Source organism: Dysidea avara, chromosome 8, assembly GCF_963678975.1.
Source record: "Dysidea avara chromosome 8, odDysAvar1.4, whole genome shotgun sequence".
Classification (NCBI taxonomy): domain Eukaryota; kingdom Metazoa; phylum Porifera; class Demospongiae; order Dictyoceratida; family Dysideidae; genus Dysidea; species Dysidea avara.
The window spans coordinates 21,746,703-21,772,166 of NC_089279.1; the positions used below are offsets into that span (position 1 = coordinate 21,746,703).

At 37.5% G+C, this 25,464-nt stretch overlaps 2 protein-coding genes and 1 long non-coding RNA gene across 4 annotated transcripts; 1 reads left to right on the plus strand and 2 right to left on the minus strand.

Annotated features, from left to right (window-relative positions):
* Positions 1–500: 500 nt before the first annotated feature.
* LOC136263451 (glucose dehydrogenase [FAD, quinone]-like) lies at positions 501–13,306 on the minus strand. 2 transcript variants are annotated; one of them, XM_066057980.1, is made up of 2 exons: positions 13,192–13,306; positions 501–2,401 (listed from the first exon to the last, which is right to left on the minus strand). In XM_066057980.1, the coding sequence occupies exon 2, from the start codon at positions 2,398–2,400 to the stop codon at positions 610–612; it is 1,791 nt and encodes a 596-aa protein (XP_065914052.1). In that variant the 5' UTR covers position 2,401; positions 13,192–13,306; the 3' UTR covers positions 501–609. The 2 variants fall into 2 exon arrangements, with proteins under 2 accessions (XP_065914052.1, XP_065914051.1); XM_066057979.1 differs by lacking the exon at positions 13,192–13,306 and adding an exon at positions 8,026–8,471.
* Positions 8,129–10,815, plus strand: LOC136263452 (uncharacterized). Its single transcript, XR_010704647.1, has 2 exons — positions 8,129–8,360; positions 10,587–10,815. It is a non-coding gene; the product is annotated as an uncharacterized lncRNA (long non-coding RNA).
* Positions 13,307–17,331: 4,025 nt separating the features above from the next.
* Positions 17,332–18,721, minus strand: LOC136263530 (3-oxo-5-alpha-steroid 4-dehydrogenase 1-like). The gene is made up of 5 exons (XM_066058130.1): positions 18,426–18,721; positions 18,052–18,376; positions 17,729–17,997; positions 17,529–17,679; positions 17,332–17,478 (listed from the first exon to the last, which is right to left on the minus strand). Exons 2-5 carry the CDS (start codon positions 18,321–18,323, stop codon positions 17,412–17,414), a joined length of 759 nt encoding a protein of 252 aa, XP_065914202.1. The 5' UTR covers positions 18,324–18,376; positions 18,426–18,721; the 3' UTR covers positions 17,332–17,411.
* Between the last annotated feature and the right edge of the window lie 6,743 nt (positions 18,722–25,464).

Sequence of the window (25,464 nt, forward strand, 5' to 3'; positions counted from 1 at the left end):
AGTATTTTGGCAGACATAGTACTACATTTAGTGATCTTATTTTTACTGTGTTGGCTTTGCAGTATACGTATAGCTAGCATTATATTGGTTAGCTGGACTGCATGTATATAATATATACAGACACTATTTCATGCATGGTCCAATGTCAACAAGTCTGTGCCTTAGTCAAATCATAGATTGTATACACAGATCATGCAGGGTATATACATAAATATGTAGTCTACAGTTGCAGACAGACTTACAAGATACTTTACAGTGAGTATCAGATACAATACAAATATACATATGTAACAATTGACGCTATAGCTTATATACCTCTCTTCATATTCATTATTTCTGTGTAGCTATATGCATATTATTATGTTGGAGTATTTTAAGGCTGTATGTATTTAATAAATATGCACAGTATGTTATCTCAACTAGGAAGATATGACCATATAGTTGCAGTGAGTTACCGATCATGACTACATGGTTTAGTAGACATGTAAATGTCTCCCCGTGTGCATGTGCATAAATATAAAGCGAATCAAATATATACAACTTTCAAACATCTACATAGCTAGCAATATTATGAATACTTCAAAATTGTGAGTAAGGTATGACTAAGAACTATGCTATCTTATTCACATTCAAATCAGAATCAGCCTTAATCATATCAGCAGCTTTCTCAGCTATCATATAGACCGCAGCAACAGGATTTCCTGATGGTAGTTTAGGCATTACTGATGCATCAACCACTCGTAATCCTTTAACACCTTTAACTTTTAGTGTTGGATCTACCACGGTACTAGTATCATCAATTGCTCCCATCTTGCAGGTGCCACAGTAATGAAATGATGAGAATGCCGTATGTTCTATAAACCATTCCCAGAATTCTTCACTGTCATACTCATATGGTGATTTGGCCAACTCAGCAACCAGCTTCACTCCTTCATGGTAAAGAGGTGGAGTCTTCCCAATCTTTTGTACCACCCTGATTGCCGTTTTCAACATCTCCATGTCATGAGGCTCCTCTAGATAGTGAGGATCAATTACTGGTTGACTGAGTGGATGTGTTTTATTCAAGGATAGTTCACCAACACTTTTAGCATGCAGCGGACCAATCAACAAGGTGTAACCTCTCAGAGCATTCAAATCAGTATCTCCAAACACTTTCTTATTGTATTCCCATGCATCAAGTGCACTGGCAAATGCTTCATAAAATTCTAATTCAAGATCAGGGTATGTAAGATTTTCTTCCATTGATAGAAAGGCAATAGAGCTAATAGAAGGTGTAGACAGTAGACCAATCCCATGGATCAAATACTGATAGATAACATCAAAAGTTAAAATGGTAGATGGATGCACCATCGTATGATACCACTCATCATCGGCAGGTACTAAAAATTCTACAGGACACAAAATATGATCATGCAAATTTTTTCCAACTGGAAGGTCAGAAACTACTTTAATTCCTACTTCATGCAGCTGTGAGGCAGGTCCAATGCCAGATAGTAACAATATATGAGGGGAACGAATTGCACCAGCAGACAATATAATTTCTTTTTTGGCTTTTACAACTTGTTCTACATCATCTTGAAAGTATTTTACTCCTATTGCTTTGCTATTGTCTTCATTGAATAATACCTTTTGTACAACTACACCAGTTCCAATGTATAAGTTGTCTCTGTCAATGACAGGATGTAAAAATGCATCAGCTGAACTAACTCTCCTCCCATTTTCTAGTGTTGCTTGTACCAAAGAAAACCCAAATGGTGACTCACCGTTTAAGTCCCCTACTCTATATCCTAGATTCTTTCCTGCTTCTAGAAAAGCTTTGGTAGCTGAACCAACATAAGAAGGGTATCTGACTGTAAGAGGTCCACCTGTTGAATGGTATTTATTATCCTCTCCAAGTAAAGAATTTTCTGATTTTAGAAAGTATGGGAGTACTTCATCATAATTCCACCCTTCAGCTCCAGCTGCAGCCCAACCATCATAATCTGCTGGACTTCCTCTAACATAAATCATTCCATTAATAGAGCTACTCCCACCGATGACTTTACCTGCTGTCCAAGTAGCTACATGTTCTTTTGATGCCATATATCCATTCTTTTGTGGAACAGTTTTATACTGCCAGTCAACATCTGAATGGAAGTGTGCTCTTTGAGCTAATGGAATCCGTAGCCCAAATTTAGTATCTAGAGGACCGGCTTCTAACAACAATACTGTAGTATTGGGATCTTCAGTCAACCTGTTAGCTAGTACACATCCTGCGGTACCAGCTCCAACTATGATGTAGTCATATTCAATATCTTTTGAGAAGTTGTTGATATGTACTGGACTTGTCATCCACTGGTAGGTCATCAATGAAAGGATTCCTATCACCAGTACCACAATTGAAAGCTTAAACAATGCCATCCTAGAAAAACATAGCACTAAACCATGATACATATATAAGGGACCATCTATAGTAATCTTCGGTATTACAGAGAGTAGTTTTTTCTTTACCCTCCTCTAGCAAACTATAAAAATGTTGACACTATAATATTATATACTGCGTAATGGCATTTGCCTGCTTCATCCTTAGAGAATGTAGACATTCACAGAATGTATACACTACTGGTACTCCTGAAGCAGACTCCAGCTACAACTCTACTACCACACTATATGCTGAACTATTAGTACTACAGTTATAATGTTACTAAGATTTTTTAAAGCGTACAAGTGAATTTACCCCCTCCCCCTAGCGTACTATCTGTACTTTTGCAAAAATGCTGAAAATAATGAATGTTACCTAAGTGAAGTATTATTTTTTAAGCACAGTAGTACTTCGTACACAGTAGGAACTGTGAAGGTTTGAGTTACCTACCAACAAATGTTAACCAGAATCCATGCATAACTCATGGAAACTGGTGGTAGTGTTTGGGCAAAATCAAGCTCAAGAATGAGGCATTTTAAAAATAATAATATGCATCAGTTAATAAATAATACACATGCATGGGAAGTTAAGGTGAATTAGGCCAAGTAATGGAGTAAGGGCTTAACACCAGTAACATGTATGTAGGTCTTTACATTCAACTGTACAGCCATATCTGGCCATCTCAGCTTGGCTAGAGCTCTATTAAGACCACATGTATAGACCACTTGTACATATTGCCACAGGACGTGGGAAATAAAACAGCTGGCAAAAGCAGACCATTTGACTCTAGGATAGATTTAATAGTGTATTTTGTAGTGAAACTCAATTGCTGTCATGCGTGATAAGGTCAGTTTTCACAGGTTTGGTCACATACTGCATTTCTTTTGTTTTATTTGAAATGTGTTATGCATGAACTTTTCGGTCATATTCACAATGCACATCAAGCTCATATACATGGTTGGACATCAAACATCATCACAATCTTTGAAGATTGTTACAAGTACTATCCAACAGTTAACTCCCCTGGAATGAGGTTATGAGCCTGCATAAGGATGGCAAGAAGAAACAAAAAAGCTATTGACAGCCCATTATCTAAGTTAAGCAAGTACAGAGAGATTATGGAGTGGTAGCCATATTGTACCATACCTCCATGTCTCTAGTAGGATGTACACACTTGTGAGTTATTGTACTAGTGTATACTACTATAGTATTGTACAGCGCTAGATTGGCCAGTAACTTTTAAACTGACCAACTTTACAAAACCTCATGCAGCTTTCAATTGACTGTCAATCATATCTTGCAGCCAACTTCTTATAAATCCCAAGTTTGCTGGTTAGTGGCTCTAGACCTATGTAGTATTGCTTCAAGGTAGCTACAGTATGTACTTTCATAAGATAACATTTGGTCACTCAGTGTATTTAATATCATACCACAAAACTAAATATTTATACTTCATATTATCAATATCCTAAAGTGTGATATAAGGAAAAATCACCAGCTGAGATAATTTTTATTATAAAATTGCTGACAATAGCTTATTCCCAAATACAGAGCACTATCTACCTGATTGTTATGGGGAACTACTATATGTAGTATTTATCTTATATACTGTGATGCTAACTACGGGTTAATTTCAAAGGAGAAATTTTCAAAGAGCAGCTGGTAAAAGTGATTTTAGTTTGGATTAGTATTGATTTTCCAAAATATCTAATTCTGACTTGCATTCTAGTACTAAATGTACAGCAATTGCACTTAGTAGTACTAAATCTTTCACAACAAATACTGTAATCTGTATGTACAATTTTTTTTTTGCAGACTAACATTTCAGCAGTCTTATTTTTTGAGGATCACTTGTTTTTCTCAAGTTACCTATTATTATAGCATAGAGCAAATCCTGATAATTGTTAATATTTGAGAATGAAAATTTGGTGGACAGTTAAACAACTGCCAAATCTATGAAAATTACATCCCTAAAAAATTTCCATGTATCACAATAAATATTAAACTTTATTAAATAACATATGTAGCAACACAGCTGCAACACAAGTAGGCACTATACATATTAATAAAATAATAATCGGTGTTTAAAACCAGCCAGGGAATGGCAGATAGTCTCAACCTTGCTCTGAGGGTCAGGCATGACACCTAGCAACTGTGTACATGTGCAATCACAAATCAATAAATCATGAACAATTTCTGGTCCCACAAATTAATAGAGCTGATTGAAAACCAAACAACTCGAATTTGCATGCATGCGCAGTGACACAAAATTAGTCCTTCAGAATGCAGTAGCAACCTCACAAATCACATGATGGCAATCACATGTGAATTACAGAAATGATTTCAAGTCACATACGTGACTGTGAAGAGGAGTACTCTGGATCTTGCACTCAATATTAATATCCCTGCACATGTGATAGCACGTGTACCCTACACAAGGACATTGATCTTATGCTAATTGTGAATATTTCTTGAATCATATACTTCTGAGTGGAAAACATTAACCGTAAGTACAAACATTCAACTACACTATCGAGTAATCTTCTTGGAAAAAATACACATTAATTTACAGTTCAGATAATTGGCATTTTGATATATACACGTATAACATATTTGAACATTATAGTAGATAGCTAAATAGGCAGTTAGTCAACCATGTGTGAATGCATCAAGTAAAAACCAGGCCTTCAGATCACTCAACTAAAAATGCTTTATTAACTTACATATTCATGGTCTATCCACTGTAAAAATTTTATACAAATTGAATGTACCATGACAATAATATATCAAGTAAATTTGTACCGCTGTTCATTTTCACTATATAGCATGCATCCAGTGAATATGTCTTGATTATAAAACAGTTTATTTCACTAAAATGGTTTGTGCGTGAAGGCCTGGTTTTTACTTGATGCGTTCACATGTATATAATTTTAGTTTATATTTTAATGCTATACTATTCAGCTAGATAATTAGATTTGTAAATCTGCAATTTAATGAATTTCATAATTCATGGAATTCAGTAATCATGTTGTTATGCACTGCTAAAGAAGGCGCAACTCATGCACAAAGTAGGGTCTGCAATCTGAAAAATTAACTTTTACAATCAATTTCTACCATATTTTAAACTACAACAACTCTGGTTATGATCTGGCTAATTAGCAAGTTTCATCCACTTCTTTGTGTGGAGAAAATTTAATTTTGAAAATACTGAAATTTCAAGTCTCATGCATGAGACACTAAAAGTGATACTGCGAAGACAACAATTATGACTCCAATTTCATGGAATACCACAATGAACATTCCATAATGGTAGGAGGTCCATAATACACACAATGATTTGCTGGTTGCCCAGTATAGCTACAGGGTTGTTGTCTTTCAAAAAACAGACAAAGAAAACAACTTTTCATTAATTTTGATTTTGATTTAAACTAGGTGGTGCTCCTGGTGAGCAGCTGGTATACTGCATTATGAAATCACAGAAATACCAACTGCTACTACTTTGACCATCAATTATCATCACTATAAACAAAATTAGGTTTCCAGTGCGGCGGCATCAGAAGTACTGGAAAGGACTTTGGCACCATTGAGAGAATCTTTCAGCTATAAGTCTAAGTCCTTGCAATTAGGTTAGGTAATCCTAAGGCTGCAGCACATGTTGCTGTCAGACCTTCAGTGTTGGTCACTGTAAAGCGCTAATAACAATAACTATATTTTATTTATTTATTTTATTTATTTAGCTTTGCAGCATGCATTTTTTGACACCCTTCACCCAGATGGTGAGATGTCTCAGATCCTTTCCAGACTAACGGCATATAGCTATAGATTATGCATCCAACCTTATCACATCATGATCACTATGTCTATGAGGAAGAGTTGGCTTTTCAATTCTTGTCTCGGTTGGTAGGCGGGTAGCTTGCCAAAATTTGCATTTCGCTTCCTAACTTTAAAAAGAAAGCAAACGGGAACCCAGAAGATGATTTGCTTATTGCTGTGCATACCTTTTAACTGCAGTAACTCATCTAGCTAAGTAGCAAGTCTTGTCTGGTGTGGAACACACACACATGCACACACACACACACACACACAAAAGCAGCAAGCCGCTATTAGCATCTTGCGAGATACTAAATCGATACGATATCTGTGAAGACAACAATTGTGCCTCCTGGTGGTTTCATGGTGGATATAGCAATGGGATACATCGATACCACAATCATATGCATAGGTGGCTCCAGGATTTTTTGGTGACTGGTTTCTGATCAAGAGCATAGCTAGATTTTTTAAAAAAAGAGAAGGTAACTGCCCTCCACTAAGATAAATAATTATAAAAATAAATAAATAGCTGAATAAAATAAAACTATTATCACTGATAAAGTGCCTTAGCGTAAGTGACCTATTATCGAACGGTACCTATTATCGAACATAAAAATAACATAACGTATTCGGAAGTTTACAATTTTATTCCGCATACTCGTAAGGTGTTTATATGGAGAATTCCAATAGTGTAGCCTATTCTTAATGAGCTTTCCATCCTTTAGAGTTTATGTGTGGACATCACAGCAGTCTTGATACTCATCACCGCTGACGAAAAAATGAAGAAAAAGAACACAGGAATCGCCGTGAAAGAAGTACAACTCGAGCGTGACTGGCGGCGGAATTGGGCTGACTGTTTGTGATTTACCTGAGTAAAAGATGTATCCACGAAGACTGTACAGAAGGGGTTGTTGTAAACAAGGATAATAAGACTGTGTTATTGGTCGTAATGTGCTGATTTTTCACCGTACGCATTTTACACTAAACGATTCGCTGTTGTAACTCACAAGTGCATGCTTGTATCAAAACTATACTTCAGTTACAGTATCATGGTACTTCAGATAACACGTTGATATAATAATCAAGAGTGTGTAAGGTGCACTGAAGTCACCACAGTAGAAAAGGTGCAAAACGTTCGATAATTGATTAACGCAAATTAATGGGCGTTCGATAATAGGTATCGGTGTTCGATAATTCATATTTTACGGAATGCAGAAATCCACTCATAACACGGACACTAATCGGATACTATTACTCAAACTTACGTGAGGTATTCTACAAGAAAGGCGCTACCTCTTGGTGAAAAGTCGAGGTTGATACTACTTTCCTGGAGATATTTATGAATTAAAGTATAAACTTTGTTCGATAATCGGTCACTTACGCATAGCTTGCTACACTGCTGCTCTGAACACTGTGACTGCTTTATTAGAGTGATTGATAGTCGGAGTATCTCGATCTCAGTGAACGTGCAGAAACCTCCCTGGAGCCGCCCCTGATTGACAATATAGTTCAGGTATCAGTGCAATAAGCACCCTAGAGTGGCACTGAAGGAAATTATTTGGTGTAAGTCGAAATTTTTAATTGGGAGGATAACGAAAACTCTCAATGAAATAACAATACAAAAAACGAAACCGGGCCACGCCCCCAAAATACAAAAATAAATTCGGAAATGTATTACGAGTATTGGGAAGACAATGAAAATTTCGTTTACTACTGCTCTTCACACTTCGTGCAAGTACCTTTCTTTAAAAAAACGGTCGGCTTTTACATCAGAAGCTAACATACTACACGTGTACAAATTTATAGCGCCATACCTATAGGGCAAGTCTCCGCTATTTTTCGATTTGCGATAGTCACTATCGATTCTCCCAATAGTTTTTGTATGGCAATTGTATTGTGGTTTTGGGTTATCGTGCGAAAAATGTTCCTGCGAATATTTGCTGTACGGTAGAACAATTTTACGGTCACAATTGTGTTCTCCAGTGTTTGGGGTATATTTTGATGCCAAAGTCTTTGAATTTATCTTGGCGGGATGCTCCGCTATTTGACGTTGAAGTGAAGCGATGAACGTAAACACTAACATTTCACGACGCGTACCAAGTTTCTCGCCTCACCAGGACCTCTATCTGTACATTTCAGCCAGGATTCGGTGAGCTTAGCACTTCACCATGACAATTGTGTGTGAATGTGAGGTGGGGACATCTGTAAAGGTTCCCTAAGCAGATATAATAGGCCGGCTGTTTTGCATAAATGATTATCAATCCCGGTGAATCGAGTATCAACGGCTATTAATGTGTGAAAAACGTTCTATCCTTCTAGATAAAGGTTTTACAGTAGTGTTCTTTTAATTTAGAAACTAAGGTATTCTTTTATACCAAATATTGCAGAGGATTTAGTACAGCAGATCCTATGTGTGATGGTGATTTCAGGAAGTATGTCTTAATTTGAATGATATTTGGGCATTTTGTATACGTGTAAATCACTTGAAAGTCAGGATAACATTTGATGTATTTATGCTAAAGACATGTACAGTGGCGGATCCAGGGGGGTTTCATTGGTTTCCACGGAAACCCCCTTTGAAAAATGATTGCGTAACAATTAAATGTTTTAATTATCGCGGCGTGCGTCTCGATCGAGATACTGTAATTAGAGCAGTCACAGTAGCTACTAAAGTAGTGTGTAGGAAGTTTTTAATATATTTTATGTACTATTACTAGGCTGTGACCTTTTTTTTTTTTTTTTTTTTTTTTTTTTTTTTTTTTGGTCTCACCTTACCAAACCAGACGATGTAGTGCAAACGTTTGCGTATCTCATGTCAATATATATCTCCACCTTCTAAACTGGAAACCCCCTTTATAAATTCCTAGATCCGCCACTGATGTACACTGCTTTATTGAGTTGGTGCATCTTTAAAAAGTACACAAGGTGCTTTAATGTTACCATACCGTACGTAGGTAGGGAAATTTTCATGGTAAAAATATTTTCGTGGTTGGTCTGAGACCACGAAAATATTTTTAAGGTGGCGCTGAAGTAATCAAATGAAGCCTTACAAGGCCAATGGGACATCACGTTTGTGGTCATGCACGAAAAAACACGGAAAACTAATAGAACAAAGCGAAGCGCTTCGAAATATTGAAAGAACCAGCTCTATCAGACTGTCAGGCTACTATTGCTGATACAAGTAACGATATTCACGTACTGACTTCATCACCTTGTCAAAACTCTGGTAACTTCACAGCGAACAACACCAGCTGTCATCGCGTGATTACTGCTTTACGGAGCGCGCCCTGGCCAGTTACACTGTCTCACAATTCGTGAAATAACTCCATATTTACTTACCATAGACTCTCAAAATTTGGGAGAGGCACTGGTGAAGCGTTTCTTTACAGGGCTATGGAAAGATTTTTCGTGATTCGCTGTTGACGGGCGTGATATCACTTGTTGAAAAATGCAGGTTTGCATTTTAACCAGTTTCCACGTTGTTATCGTTAAAAAGGATTCCATAGAGTTGTTCTACAAGGTGAGAAACCATAAGAGCCAAGGCGGCTTAGCGCTAGGTTGTTTCTGGGGTGAGTTATTTTTAAAATCGGCTCATAAGTTCAGAGTTTAATAGCCACGAAATTAAAGCGGGTGATTTCACGGAACTTGGCATGCTAAGCTACAACATTAAAGACTATCATAAGAACTCTTTAAATGTAGACTACATGGTTCACAAGCAGAGTTCTCCACCACCCTAAAATAGCTAATTAAGCACGTGGGCTAATTTTAATAGTGACAAATGGGCATTGTACGGCTTCACATAATTACTTCAGCGCCACCTTAACAAAAAAACTTTTACCACAAAAAATTTGTTACCTCAATTATACAGCTACGATCCAGCTACAAAGGTTAGTAAAGTAAGCATAGTATTAGAATAGTTCTTGTACTTATAATGCATTATTTAAGGTGTCGTATCGCCACACGCAAATATAATTCGCTGGTGCCTATAAACAGCTGGCATTATTTACAGTCCAGTGCTTCATTTCAGTTTTGGTTGCTGTAAATCCCGAGCTTTGCCACTTTGCGTCTGAGTCAGCTTGAGTCCCTTGGTCAGCAAGTAATTAATTCTGGTGCCACACCCTGTTCCCACAATCTGATTGGAGGCCATCAATTTCCAGTAATACGGCCGGGTACATCACCAACAATGTATCTACAAATAAACCAAAGAAAGATAACTTTGTGATACAGTAGTAAAAAAAATTCAAGTAAAAACATTTTCGTGGGTTGTCTGCACCCATGAAAATATTTTTACTCGAAAATTTCTCTGCCTACAGTATAAAGTTTTATGCTGCACATAACATAGTCGCTGGTTATTCACAAACACATCTTTTTGCAGGTGTTCAGGTGACCAGTAGTTATGCTGGATAGATTCAATGTAAGGAGGACTGGTATTTGAATGTGCTGAGAAGTTGAAGTAACTATTCCACTGGTAGCTTGACACCAACAGTATAATACATTACTAATCATTGTTTGTATAGGAGTATGACATTGCGGTAACTTCCAAAATTTTTATTTTGTAATTTAAAGTGTGATATCTTACTGAAATAGAAAATAAATACAACGCATTGTCTGTAGTAGTGTCGTATAATGTGTTGATCGTTGACATACGCAAATACCATTGCTGAATGATCAATTATAAATTACTTACACCTCTACATTTTGAAGTATGAAAGGCTTCATGATAATGTTGGTAAACTAGTAGTACTTCATATAGGTTATTTAACGACTTCACACTCAAGTAAGAATTGAATTGTTTTTGCTATGTCAGACTTCTGGTAAATACCCTGTGCACCATACATCCCAGTAGGATGGGTTCGGGATGGTTTCGACTGGGCTGTAACTGCAACAAATGTGAAATCTCGAAGCACACTACTTGTACATCTGCCATTGCTACCTGTCATCAAAGTGTGAAATGAGGAAGCATCATTTCTGGAGCAACAGTATTCAGCACTGAAGAAGGGATTTCCTGCTGAGTGGGGTTGGCTACAGCTTTCACCTCAGAAAAAGAAATTATGTACTTCAACAAAACTAGGTTTAAAATATCCTGAAGTGTCAATTATGACAGCATGAGTACAGAGAAACCTGTCTTAGTGGTCATCTGTAGCTATAGGTACAGAAAGGCCACCTGTCAACATAAAATTTATTTTGATTTTTTACCTTAAGTGAGAAGTTTGTCCACCTGTCTATTGAGGCCAAGAAATGTTGGCTCAAACATGACCATGCAGCTTAAACAGGTTTCACTGTATGGGATTACTCTCAACAGTACAATGCAATGTGTCAGATGGGCTACTGTAAGGAAATACAAACAGCATTCTCTTTTAGTATACCCTGATGCGTTATAGGTAGTAGACAGAATGTGACTTCATTGATTACAACTATAACAGAGAAGCTAAATACACATCAAATCCAAGTTACACTGGGGGGGGGGGGGGGGGTTAAATATCTATGCACCGAACCACTCAGTAGTACTTTTTACACCGACAGAAGCGCCCACCACAACTTGAGGTTCCTTGTTCCACCTGGAATACTCGATTTACATAACGGAACTTCCTTGAATCAATTGACTGTATGTTCGTTTCGGTCCTCACGGCTTCACTTCAATGCTCTAGTCCGGCAATGCCGAGGGCAATGCTATGGCCTGACGTAGCGTCGTTTGGTTTCTCCAAGAAATATAGGAACGGAGCATTGCTTGGTCATCTACAGTTCTTCGTTAAACAGGCTATTCTACTCTGGACGTTCCTCGTTTCACCTCCTGCGATAACAAACAGTTCAAGCGGAGTCCACATAAATTACGGTAACACGCATTTTACGGAAAAAATTAATTGTTTCAAAAACACGCAAAAGTTTTCAATATGAGTGAGGGTAGCCTCGAGGTTTTCAAAATTCAGTAGAGCTTCAGTGCAGTTGAGTATATATAGAGAGAGAATTTTCGGGAACTGAAAAACACTATAGAGTGAAACAGTTGAGAAGGTACAACTTTCGCCTAGCTATCATCGGCCTAGTAGCTATTCATGCTAGCCTTAATTTCCCCATCAATTACGAAAAACTTTAATAGGAACTGGCACGTGACTCTGAGACTCGACTTGAACTTGCTGACACGGAGATGAGTAGCTAATAGCTATACCAGTAATTTCAGTCATTTTGAGCTAAGGTAAGTGCGCCTAATTCCGGACAGTTCCTAACTCCGGACATTTCCAATGTTTGGCGTCATATCTCCAAAACTATCTACAGCATTTACTTGAACTTTTAGGTGATTAATGCTTCATATGCACTGATGCTGTGATCCTAAAATCAGCTTAAAAGTCCTTCTAGTTTTTCTAAACGAGGTGATTATTTATTGCCGTGTGTAGCAAAATTATCAAAAATTCTTCGATAATCGCTGCTTATTCCCAAGCTCAAAGAGCCATCTGGTCGATTTTCATACAGTGCAGAGGGACAACTATGACTTACTACTATACCAAGTTTCGTTTGCAAACAATCAGCCAAACACTTGCTATGGACTATTTTGTAAGAGCCAGTCTCATTGAAGCTGTATAAATATTTGCGTAAATACAGCTAAATTTGAAATACCCATAACTCGGCAACGAAAGGTACTATGACTCTCAAAATCGAGTATGAGGTGGGCAATAGATGCAAGTTTAACGTGGCGGTGTTTAAAATTCGAAATCAACTTCGAAAGTGCTGTATCAGGTGTGATAAAAAGTGTCCGGAGTTAAGAGCATGCACGAAATTTACACATAGTTGAATTTTGGAGCGCAGCTCCTCGATGGATGGAGATATTTTGATGAAACTTGCAGGACTGATGCACCATAGGATAGGCTTTTTCACCATATTTTAAGGATTGAGTAATTCGCTTGCATGGCGGAGATAGAGTACCGAAAGCAAAAACTGTCCGGAGTTAGGCGCACTTACCTTACTTCATGCTTAGTATAGCTACTTACGATGCTGATTCAGAAAGTCCCAGGTCCCAGGAAGACTGCGTCCCTAAATCGTTTCAATATACGTAGTCTCTAGGCTCTCCTCTGTGGTCTCGACTCGAGTGTCTTGACAGCAGTACCACAACTGACCTCGACCGCACAAGTAAACTCAGTTTATATAATAGCTACGTAAGTACCAGCCTAACGTGTAACAACTGATTTACTGATGTAATAGCATATTACCTTTTATGGATGCATGGATCCTTACAGTGGTATACTTGCCCCAGTAAGTGCGTTCCAATGCATGAAGGAGAATACTGGCTGAAGTCTGTTCACGTGATCGACTCAGTGAAATAAAAATTCATCCCCATTCATGTTGCATAGCTAGCTACTGCATGCAGTGCTTTCGGCAGCAAGTGGACTTGCTTCATGTGCCATACCTGTTTCAGTTTCAGGTAATCCTAAGGCTGCAGCACATGTTGCTGTAGACCTTCAGTGCTGGTCACTGTAAAGTGTTAATAATAAAAATAATAAAAACTAAAATGAACAAGAATGTGTCCTGTTTGCTTTGCCAGCTGCAGGCATGTGCTTTTGCCAGGAATTGTGTACTGATGTAAGGGTCAAACATGTATACTTGTTTATTCATTCACTTGTTATATGTCAAACCTGTGTTGCAGCATCTTATATGCAGGTTAAATCCTTCGATTTGCAACAACTATAATAATGAAGATGGAGCTTGAGTAGCTAGATCTTGTTGCTGCAGGATTCAAGATCAGAGAAAACATCTTTTGTTGTCAAAGTGTTTAATGTTTTTATTTATATATTTAACCTCCGAGCAATCGGCTACAGCCATTTTTCCTTGCCCGGAGGGACACAATACAATACATAGATAATACACAAAAAACTAAACGAAGCAAGGTATAACCGATACAAAGACAACCAAGGTAAACAACTTACAACACACACACACACACACACACACCGGCACATACACACACACACACACACACACACACACACACACACACACACACACACACACACACACACACACACACACAAAACAACAAAAATCATGCATATAGTTAGTACAATCATATTAATGTTATCAAAGGAGTGAGTCACAGTACCGCTTAAGGACATCCATGCACATACTCATAAAATGAATACAGTCAGTTACAGATGATGGTAATGCATTCCACCATTGAATGGTTTTATAACGAAAAGAAACATTGAGTAAAGCATAAGCGGAACATAGGTATGTTCGCAAAATATACTGGTGTCCTTGTACTGTAAGATGTAGTTCCACTGAAAACAATTGGTGGTTCAAGTGGAATACATTTAACTTGGTGGTACTGGTGGTACATTAAACACAGTGATTTAAACTGAATAAAATAAGGCAGTGGCAACCATTGCAATCTATGATAAAATTCAGACACATGATCATATTTCCTTAGGTCATAACACAACCTTACTGCATGGTTCTGCAACCTCTGAAGTCTTTGCAGTAGAGTGCTTCCCAGTGATGGTCCCCAAACTGTTACACAGTAAGACAAATGAGACAATATCAGGGATTCCAATAGCATCTTCATTAAACTATTGTCAATAACATGTTGATGAGACCTAAGCAAACATAGATAGTACGACATTTTACGGCACACATCAGCAACGTGATGGGTCCAAGACATAGTAGAGTCAAAAATAATGCTTTACTGACATTTCGACGATGAGAACCTTGATGAGAACCTCAATGAGAACAATGGAACCATGAGCAACAAATAAGGGAGATTGCATGAGATGGGCTGTCTTGTGTTTTCAACTTTTGGTGGTACTAGAACAGTTATTCAAATGGAGCATTCCAAAGCTATCATCTCCTACGTATAGCTGCTACCCAGAATATACATTTAGCTAACCCCACATACAGACATCAAAGAGTTTACAGGAATTAACTGCATAACAGTTCCTGTAAACACTTTGATGAATGCATAATTTGAGATGGTGAAATAACTGCCATGCTATGAATATAAACACAAACTACTGTTGTATAAAAAAGCAGTTGTTGGCTTCCCAGAATATAACCCATAATGTCTAAGAAGCCACTCAATTGGCTTCCCAGAATCTACATTTACCTATATTCTAGTGAACCCATACTGTCATAACATACGCAGGAATGTGCCTATAATTTGGATGTGGAATATAAGCATGCACGCACAATTAATTATGCATGGAAAACTGTCTTCATTGCCTTGCACCCTTGTCTAAAGTCTTGTTGAGGTCTAAAGATTAAATTGGTTGTTATATGTGTACACTTTACATAGTGTTGTGTGGGTTCATACTAAATGTGTATTCTGGGAATTTGCCAAATGACATAATAATGGATTTGTGTATTATTAAAAGTTATTTCATCATGCACTGGTTTATTTTTCACCCAGGCCCACTCCCCGGGCCTGTATTTCTTATTTTTTTCTTTTGCATTGTACTGGACAGCCAGTAATTATTGATGCTTCCAGAGGGACCAGCCCCAAGAAAAATTAAATACAACACACACGTACATTATCTACTTACATACACGAACAGGCTCTGCCTTCTGTATACACCCTCCAGTGCCTAACTGGTAAAGTAGATAATAACAACAACAACATGTAATTACAAATGAATCAGCTGACTCTAACTCAATTAAGTGGTAGGGTAAGTGGTTCCAATCTTCAATTAATTGTTCTAGGAAAATATAACTAAATTAAAGAATTAGTGTTTATAAATGGTGTTGAGAAATGTAAGGGATGAATTAAAGTTTCTTGATTATAATAAACTGGAATTTTTAATCCTGATGTATGATGAATTGCCTTATAAAATAATTTAAGCCTTGATATCTGCCTTCTCTGTGAAAGTGATTGCCTCTGAAGAGTTTCTAAAGTAGATGAAATGCTTATTCTACTTTGCCAGTCATAATTCGATGTGACCCATTGTGTTGCTCTTCTTTGCACCATTTCTAAAGCATTAATATCCTTGACAATTAAGATGAGGGTCCCACACACACACACGATGCATACTCCAGTATATATATAGGTCTTATATGCTATACATTTGACTTCCTGACTACATCTAGCTATACATGTTTCTGCGCAGAAAATTTACCATTCTTGTGGCTTTATTGGTAATGTTTTCAACATGACTTCTAAAGGACATAGCTAGTATACTTTCCTCCTATATAAGTAAGGATGTTTAGTAACTAATCGTAGAAGAGAGTCATTGATATGGTAATCGTAGGATAATGTTGTCAATAGTCTTCTACATCACAGTACAACACATTTATTTACATTAAAGGCTATTTGTCAAGTCTTTGTCCATTTAATAAGTAGCAGTCTTGATCAAGTTTGTCTTTAATTACACAGTATATGCAGTCGTCAGTAAAGAGTAGTTTATTAGAGGAAATACCGCTACTGATATCATTACTGTAAACCAAAAAACATGAGGGGTCCCAGAACTGTCCCCTGAGGAACACCATGCAGACTGAACAGGAACAAATTCACTAATAATTGATTCATAATATTGAGGATCACTAATTCCAATTGAGATGGTGAAATAAATGCCATGCTATGAATATAAACACATACTACTGTTGAAAAAAAAAAGCTGTTGGGTTCCCAGAATATACATTTAGCTAATCCATAATGTCTAAGAAGCCACTCAATTGGCTTCCCAGAATCTACATTTAGCTATATTCCTAGTGAACCCATTATACTGTCATGCAGACATACCATGTGATGACACAAAGCCATTATTAAAATTATGTCATTTGGCAAATTCCCAGAATACACATTTAGTATGAACCCACACAACACTATGTAAAGTGTATACATATAACAACCAATTTAATCTTTAGACCTCAACAAGACTTTAGACAAGGGTGCAAGGCAATGAAAATAGTTTTCCATGCATAATTATTGTGCATGCACAATTCCACACATTGCATGGTTTTTTTTCATCCAGGGCCACTCCCTTTAATACAACTTGGTTGCATGTACAGTGTATTTGCATGGATAGCATTTACAAAGTGGTTTTAGGAGGTATTTATGCTGATTTCAAGGGCTTTATATAACAATTCAAATTTACAGGGAGTAACAGTGGTCACGTATAGTTATATAGTCATGAAGGTTTTTGTTATGAAATTTATGATCAAACATAATTTGATAAATACAGTACAGACCTATAAAGAATGGGTGAGAAAAGTTCAGTTTTAAGGCCTAGCAAATAAATGGAATAAATGCTTTCCGATCTTTTGGATAGTCTTCCATTTTCTGTAAGTAGTATCTAGATAAAAATATCCATTGCACAAGTGACAGCAAAACTAACAGACATACTTGTGATGTGATAAAGCACGTGTTCCTAGCACACACGTTGTTGACACAGCAAAAGCCATCGCTGGCGGTGACCAGCATGCTACACAATAACCCCACCATTCTAAGGCCTCTCCGAAGTAGTTGGCACAAGACACAAACTCAAACAATCCACCTAAAAAGAGAACAATTTACAAAATAGTGAGACAGGTATTCCCTCACACCTTTTGGTATTTTGTAGCCGGTTTCATTTGGTTTCCTAAGTCCCCTCAAGATTGCATCTGAGTGGATGTTGATAGCCATTCCAAACAAGAACATGACAACCCCAATTATAAAACGAGGGTCATAGAACCATTGGTCAGTATAGGAATAATAATGAAGGAGATATCTTGACTGCATGTAGCCATTGATGGCACAGAATATCAAAGAAACAACAAATATCATCAACGGAACAGGCTTTGAACCTTTTATTACAAATGGGTAATGGAATGACCTGCAATTGAAAATGTCAGTAAACTTGTACATGAAATGAAAGTTAGCTCCTTGCCTGTGAAAGTAATGTAAAAGAAACATTGACAGCAGAACCAAATTGGGAGCTTTCCACTGGTTTCCACCAAGGTACGCTGTAACAAACAAGGGTACAAGGAAACTGGGGCACTCCTGCACCAACCAAGTGAACCGTGCATTCAAGGTAATTCCATAGCCTGCTCTGGCGTATCGTCCATAAGGTGCAGTCATCAGCAGCTGCGTAAATCCAGTAAAAAACGAGTGGAAAATCAATACCTTCCAGGTAATCTCGAGGACATCCAATTCATTCATGCTCGGTTATGAATAGCTACGCACAACCGATTGATGAATCAATACCGAAAACACTAAATAAACCACTGCACTGTCAGCTGCAGTTAGTTAGCCTGTAATTACCGTGATAGAGTTGAAGACGACACAGTCATCATAGATATACTAATCCCAGGTACGGGATTGGAACGAGCGTCTCGCCTCGTTGTCACACTCCGTGTCCGCTGAATTTAAAGGATTTGACACCTCAACTGTTTCAGCAGGTTTTAAACGGTTCTTGTAAGTTGCTGAGTTTAAATAGACCGTCACTTTCCAGTAGTACTCCTTTGTGTGACTTTTTCAATGTGAGTTTCAATCTCAGTTTCAATAGCCTCGCGCAGCCAGACCACAGAGATTATAAGCGCCTGCTCTATTTCAAAGTCACGCAAAGGAGTAGATCTACTACTAGCAGGCGCTTATAATCTCTAATCGATAAGCGCCGTGGGGAGTCTGGCCTCGGGTCTGGCTGCGCGAGACTAGGTTTCAATGGGACAACAAGAAATGGCTGTACGGTGAGTCGTAAAATTTTCCACTTGTACCGCCTCACTGGATTAGTCTACGAGGTGTCTGCGTTTAAACAGTATTAAAACTTGCTTAAGTCGCATTACATAGCAATGTAGTCTTCCTAATGATACTTGGTCAGGCCCTGCTTGGTGCCAAGCCACTTTACCATTTCGCTTGGGGCCGGGGTCTGGGCTTGCGCTCATCCTTTTCTTCTGCTGCCGCGGCCATTTTGGGTTCATGTAAATCAATGTCTCGATCAATGTAAACAAATCATCAGGACCTGACGGTTGGCCTCTACTCTCATTAAAGGAAACTGCTTTACAACTTAGTGTTCCATTGTGTATACTGTTTAAAAAGTCACTTAGTAGTAGGCATTCCAGTATCCGAGATTTTTTAATAAAAAAATTCTCCGTATATTCCCCAATAGAATTCTGGCACAAAATGACAACTCGTGTTTAACTTGGGATTGCTCCGTCGTCCGACCTCCAATGAGGATGGAAATCGCTGTGGGGTTTGTCCACACGCTGATAATCATGAAAATCTTAGTTTTGTCGTGCGCGTTACATATAAGTAAGTTTTGTGTTGTTTTGTAATCTTTTCAAGCCTTGTAATGTATGTAGAATACTTTAAAACTTTAAAAAACGTACTGTCGGGTAGAAGGTAGTCACTGGTGCTTACTTTAAAGTGCGTAGTTACTTCACTCGGGTTAGCGATTTTCAGCTCCAGAGCAATTTTCTGATGGTTGTGTCATCAACTCAGAAGTATAAACCACTTCAAAGTCGGCAAAACAATGCCATAATTGAAACCACAACTCCACCTTAGGTATTGTTGCATCATTGTGGCACCTCCACTTTAGTTGTTTACCTTTATAAGTTGTTAACTTGATGTTTTTACCAACTTGAGATAGCCACTTGCCTATGGGTATACACCATTGTATTCAGAAGTGTGCAGTAGGTGAAGCATATTTGCTCACCACAAAGCATACAAAGATTGCTGAGATCCAATAAGACCTGAAGTTACTCTCATTAAATGTACAAACTTGCAGCTAGAAGCAACTGCAGTTTCAAGACAGTCCAGATTGCTAGATGGCTTCCTGATTCAATTGTGCCATTTTTCCCTTTAAAATGTATGGGGAGCCCTGGAGAAAAAATGTACCTTTTTTCAGTTTTTAAGCACTGTGCATGCCAAAGTAACTAATTCCAACCAAACAAACTATATATTTCTGAGATCGGCAATCAATACTCTATCTATTGAGCATATAAAAAGCCTGTTTTTCCAAAATTTAAAAATCGGGCTGGAATGCCTATTAGTAGTAGCTGTCTCCCTAGTAGTTGGAAACACGCCCATGTTCTGCTGCTGATAACTACCGTCCAATAAGTTTAACGTCACCTATAGTCCGAATTTTGGAGTCAATCATTAAAGATCATATCACACACCACATGCTCACTAACAGTTTATTTTCTCCAAGCCAACATGGTTTCATTGCTGGCAGGTCGTGCACAACACAGCTACTTACAGCAATGGACTACTGGACCCAATCACTTAATGATGGCTATCCTGTTGACATTATATATTTAGATTTCCGAAAGGCGTTTGATTCTGTCCCTCATAATCGACTACTGATGAAATTGAAGGCATATGGCATGGGCGGGTCTCTACTAAGATGGGTACAGAATTTTCTTTCTGGTAGAAGGCAACGAGTTGTGCTTAATGCTGATCACTCTAGTTGGTCCACAGTCTCTAGCGGGGTTCCCCAAGGTTCAGTCCTTGGCCCCCTGCTCTTTCTGTTATATGTTAATGATATTCCGTTATCTGTGGACAGCCCAATCTTACTATTTGCTGATGATGCCAAGATCTTTCGATCAATTAGATGTGAAGCCGATTACTTACAACTTCAACGGGATATTGATATATTGTTTGAATGGTCGAGAACCTGGTTGCTTAATTTTAATATTAGCAAGTGTTATGTTTTGCATTTAGGTCTCACCCACTCCTATGGAAATTATTGTATTGACAGTAATGTTATAACATCTACTGAGTCAGTCAAAGATTTGGGAATCGTCGTTGACTCTTCTCTGAAGTTTCATAACCATACTGCTATAGTAACTGCAAGAGCTAATCGTATACTAGCTGTGATTAATAAATCGTTTGAGTACTTGAACACCAACGTGTTACTCCAAGTGTACAAATCTTTTGTTCGTCCCATATTAGAATATGAAAATATTATATGGGGTCCACAGTTCATACTTGATCAGCAGTCAGTTGAAAAAATTCAAAGAAGAGCTACCAAGTTAGTGAGCGAAATTAAAGACTTGCAATATGTTGACAGATTAAACCACCTAAACTTACCATCTCTCAGATATCGACGTCGTAGAGGGGACTTAATTTACACATACAGACTATTTCATAACATGCTGGACATGGATAGCTCATCTTTATTTACCCTTCAATCATCTTCTATAACAAGAGGTCATGATTTAAAGATCTACAAACCACACGCTACCTGCTTGCCACACCGTCACTTTTATTCAGTAAGAATTATAAATGATTGGAATGGACTCCCATATGACTCAGTTAATGTTCATTCAACCAATTTGTTTAAGACACACCTAGATATATTTTATTATGATTATACCAGTATGATATTGTATAGTTATTTTTGTAGTAGTTTGATTGTTTAGATCAGGTTTTTACAGGCTTTGCCTCCTTACCTGTACCCCCAATAATAATAATAATAATAATGTACTAGTAATAGTGTTTGTCTCTTGGCTTCTCATCTTCTATCCCAGGACTTTCATGATCTAGTGTTTCCAAATGAAGAACATGCTGTTACTATCTTTGAAAGATTTACATCTGATATCTTTATTCCCTCTGCTACCCAGCAGGACTTACAGGCTCTGTTAGATCAAAATCAGTATGACCAACTCTGCTTCTTGATACCATATCTTGTTTTTTTAATGACACCATGCAGTCATTACTTAGCATGTAATCCTAAGCTGTTTTCTTTTTTTCAACTGTGTCAGTTTCCAATTCATGGCATTACAAATGAAGAACAAGTGCATGAAGTCCTCTGAAATCGGTCCACAATCACTTTCATAAATCTGTCAGCCAGCACAAGAAGCCCTATGTAGCGATGAATCAACACTGGAGAAAGAAATGGTATAGCAAAGGTAAGTTCTATATGCATTGTAGTACTGCTGTATGCAAAAAGAAGCATACGTATCTGTCTTATATAGCAATATTAATATTGAGAACTTGGGGCATCAGTTGATCAGTAAAATAAAGTTTTGATTGGATAAATAAGTTACAAAATCCATAGAAATTTGCTGAAATTTTGAGTTGCTCTAAAGAAATGTTTGGGTTTAATAGCTACATAACTAAAGTAGTAGCCAATTTGTCATGAAAGAGGCGAATTTTTGTTGACATGTTTATGCAACAAACACAGAAAGTCCCACACTATCAGTGGTAGATTTTAGCTGTGATACAAGAGTCACATTCTGGGTTTATATTTCCGCTATATTATCATACGTAGATGTTTGGTTCTTGCACATGGCAAAATATACAGTGCATACATACATACCTGTATATTATTGGCTTGTTAAAGATGAGTACAAAGTACAGCTAGCAATACTGATAAAAGGGTGATATTATCTGATATGTCTTTATAATTAGAGGCTGATGTAATTGTTTCTTATAGTTTGCATGTCATGGCTAAGACCTAGCATTCAAAAGAATCAAAACACAGTACTATAACCCTCAAGCTTTGTAGTAGTACTGCTTCAGTCAAGGGCATATTAAGGGGAGTTTCCTGGGGTTCCAGAAACCCCTTCTGAAATTTAACTTATGGGCTTGCAATAGAAACACCAAATTAGCTATCTTAGTTTGGCAGCGCTAAGTAAATAGGAATAGGGCAGGGTAGAGAGCAGTCAGATGAGCAGTCTAAATATATATTAAAGACTAACTTGATTAGCAGCTACATCTTAAGTTATAATTATTTGGGTTACTGCAATACCTGACCAGCCATAGACCATAATTGACTTTAAGGGAACACAATCATGTATTGAAATAGCTTATACTACCCATGAAATCATAAATCTAGTAAATTTTGAAGCATTTTTGGTTCCACTTGGGGTACTTTGAGAAAATAAAGTCACTCTATCCTGACCGCCTGGCATACTCCTGTAAGCGTTCAAGTGTTAATCGAATGGCTGCAGGTTCGAGGCTGCCCAGGTCCAGTCATGGATTTTGTCTCCTTTCTCCACCTTTTTCAAACATACTTTCTGTAATAACTTTAAACAGGCTGTAGGACCAGGAGTCCTACAGACCTTCAGCACTTGTGCTGTAAAGTCTAAATAAATCAGTAAATAAATAAAATTTTATTGTTCAAAATCTGTGGGGCTGTGCCCCCAGACCCCTGCACCTATAAATCACTGCCAAATCTGGAAACCAAATTCTGGATACATCCTGTCAGTGTCATGCAGCTAGGCCAATCAGGCTACTAAATCCAATGATTCTGTAATAACGTTAGGTATAGTGATAATTTTTTTCCCTTTTACAAACCACAGAGTACCAAATTTATATAATTTATATGTATGATAAACTTCTAGCAAGAGTAAATAATGGAGAGGAGAGTATCAAACTTTCGTATAGGCTATCAAAAATGACAGTGTGTAGTCCTCCTAAAATAGGCTTGCGCCAATTATGCTGGCATAATTTTGAGCAAATAGGTTGGCTAAGGCATCAAGCATTATGCCAGCATAATAGGACAATAATTTTCAAGAATTTTAATTAAAATGTGCAATGCGCTCACCAAAAATACTGCACAACATGAACACACTGCACATTATTAAGTGCATTTCATATCAAAAAAACCTTGCAGTGTTATTAGCTTTTCTATTTCTTGACTGATTATTCACACTTTATGGTAATAAGATTGAGACACAGATTGTTAGCTAAAGCAGTGCCATCATTTAAAATTGTTACTGCTAACAGTGCAGTAAAACTCCCTGAAAAGATTAAGCCTTGACACAAATAACTTGAAGGACTATAAGTGTGTACTCTAATAGAGCAGTCACTTACTCTAATACAGCAGTCAGGAATTGCAGATATACTCTAATAAAACAGTCAGCTCTCGAGCATAATCTTGCATAATTTTGAGCATAATAGGCTGGATATTTGAGCACTGCTCAAAAGCATAATAGGTTATTTTCAAAGCATAATTGGCTCAAGCTTACCGGCTTCGTTAGCAAATGTGTTAACCATATGCAGCCTTGCTGCATAATGCAAGGCGTTTCATAGAAATTAGAAAATTGGTATTTCTTGATGCCTCTCCATCATTTACGCTTGTTTTAGTTAGAGCACTTATATCCAGCCAAGACTCTGTTGTGTTGATTGATGGAAGGAGTATGCAGGGGCAGATCTAGGGTAGGGGAACACAAGGGTGCACTGGGCAGTAAGAATATGGAGCAGGGAATTGGGGAGGGGGGCACAGCTCCCAGAAGCTAAAGCTACATATTTATGTTTCAGGACTGATTTATATGCACAAATATACCAGGGGTATCTGCTTTCTGTATGGACTACATTGATCAGTTCTATAGGGACAAGTGACAATCATGAGTATAGTTCAGCTAGTTATATTATTAGCCTAAAGAATGGCATACACATGTACAAGATCATGTGCATTTCATTAGCAATTAGCAGGCTGAGTGTTCCCATGCATGGGATAGTGTTACAGATGCCAGTTTTTATACTCAGCAACCTATCGTTGTAGTGAAGATCCTCTGTGTGGTAAAACTGACTGGTCATGTTAAATTGAAGTGTTGGCAACAGAAATATATGTGTAAATGTTTCTTGTTATTTTAGCACATGCCTCTGCTTCTAAGTAAATTCTCATAAACCAAGAATTGGGACTTGAAGGTAAAGCAATTTCACTCCACCTGTGTTTCATTTCAGAAAAATTTTGATGTAGAAAAATTTCAATGTAGAAAATTTTCGTCTCTCTTAAAGTTTCGATGCTACATATTTTTGTCGCTTGCATAATCGGCGAAATGTTTTTGATGGAATAACTAACTATACGTAAATTTTTTTTCCTTTAATATTAACACAAAAGAACGCAAAGACTAGTTAATTACAAACTACCACACTAATTACAATAAACTAAACTACTTAGAGTAGAGGCTGGTATTGTGGGACAGGGGGTAATATGGGTCGCATAGCTTAAAACCAGTTGAGCAGGTTAAATCCTGTAGATTTAGGAGTAAGAAATAGTACCTATTCAGATCATCACAGATAGTGATTAGAAGTCAACCACAAAGCTAATTATGGGATGATATAGCTCCTTAAATTTACTACATCATATTGGCATACTGTTGATGATTCTCTTTGTACCACTCACTATGTAGTTAAGAGTACAAAGATGTAAAGTAGACATATGAAGTCAACTAATCTTTTTCGACTGTCTACAGTGTCCCTGCTATCCTTTACATATGAAATCTACCATAATTAAATATGAACTAGTCAACTTTCAAGCACAGCATCTCATAATACCCCCATATGTCTCATAATACACACATCTACAATGTTCCAGAAAAATTATTATACAGACCACCACAAAGCAGGAAAT

Bases quoted from the DNA above. Each gene is read 5' to 3' on its own strand.
- LOC136263530 (XM_066058130.1), bottom strand. From the start codon at position 18,323: ATGAATGAATTGGATGTCCTCGAGATTACCTGGAAGGTATTGATTTTC. The intron at 17,680-17,728 runs GTGTGAGGGAAT...TTCTCTTTTTAG, and splicing joins CGGCTACAAAATACCAAAAG to GTGGATTGTTTGAGTTTGTG. The intron at 17,479-17,528 runs GTATGTCTGTTA...ATTTTTATCTAG, and splicing joins CGTGCTTTATCACATCACAA to ATACTACTTACAGAAAATGG.
- LOC136263451 (XM_066057979.1), bottom strand. From the start codon at position 8,294: ATGTTAGTGTTTACGTTCATCGCTTCACTTCAACGTCAAATAGCGGAG. The intron at 2,402-8,025 runs GTATGGCGCTAT...ATGTTTTTCTAG, and splicing joins AGCGGAGACTTGCCCTATAG to GATGGCATTGTTTAAGCTTT.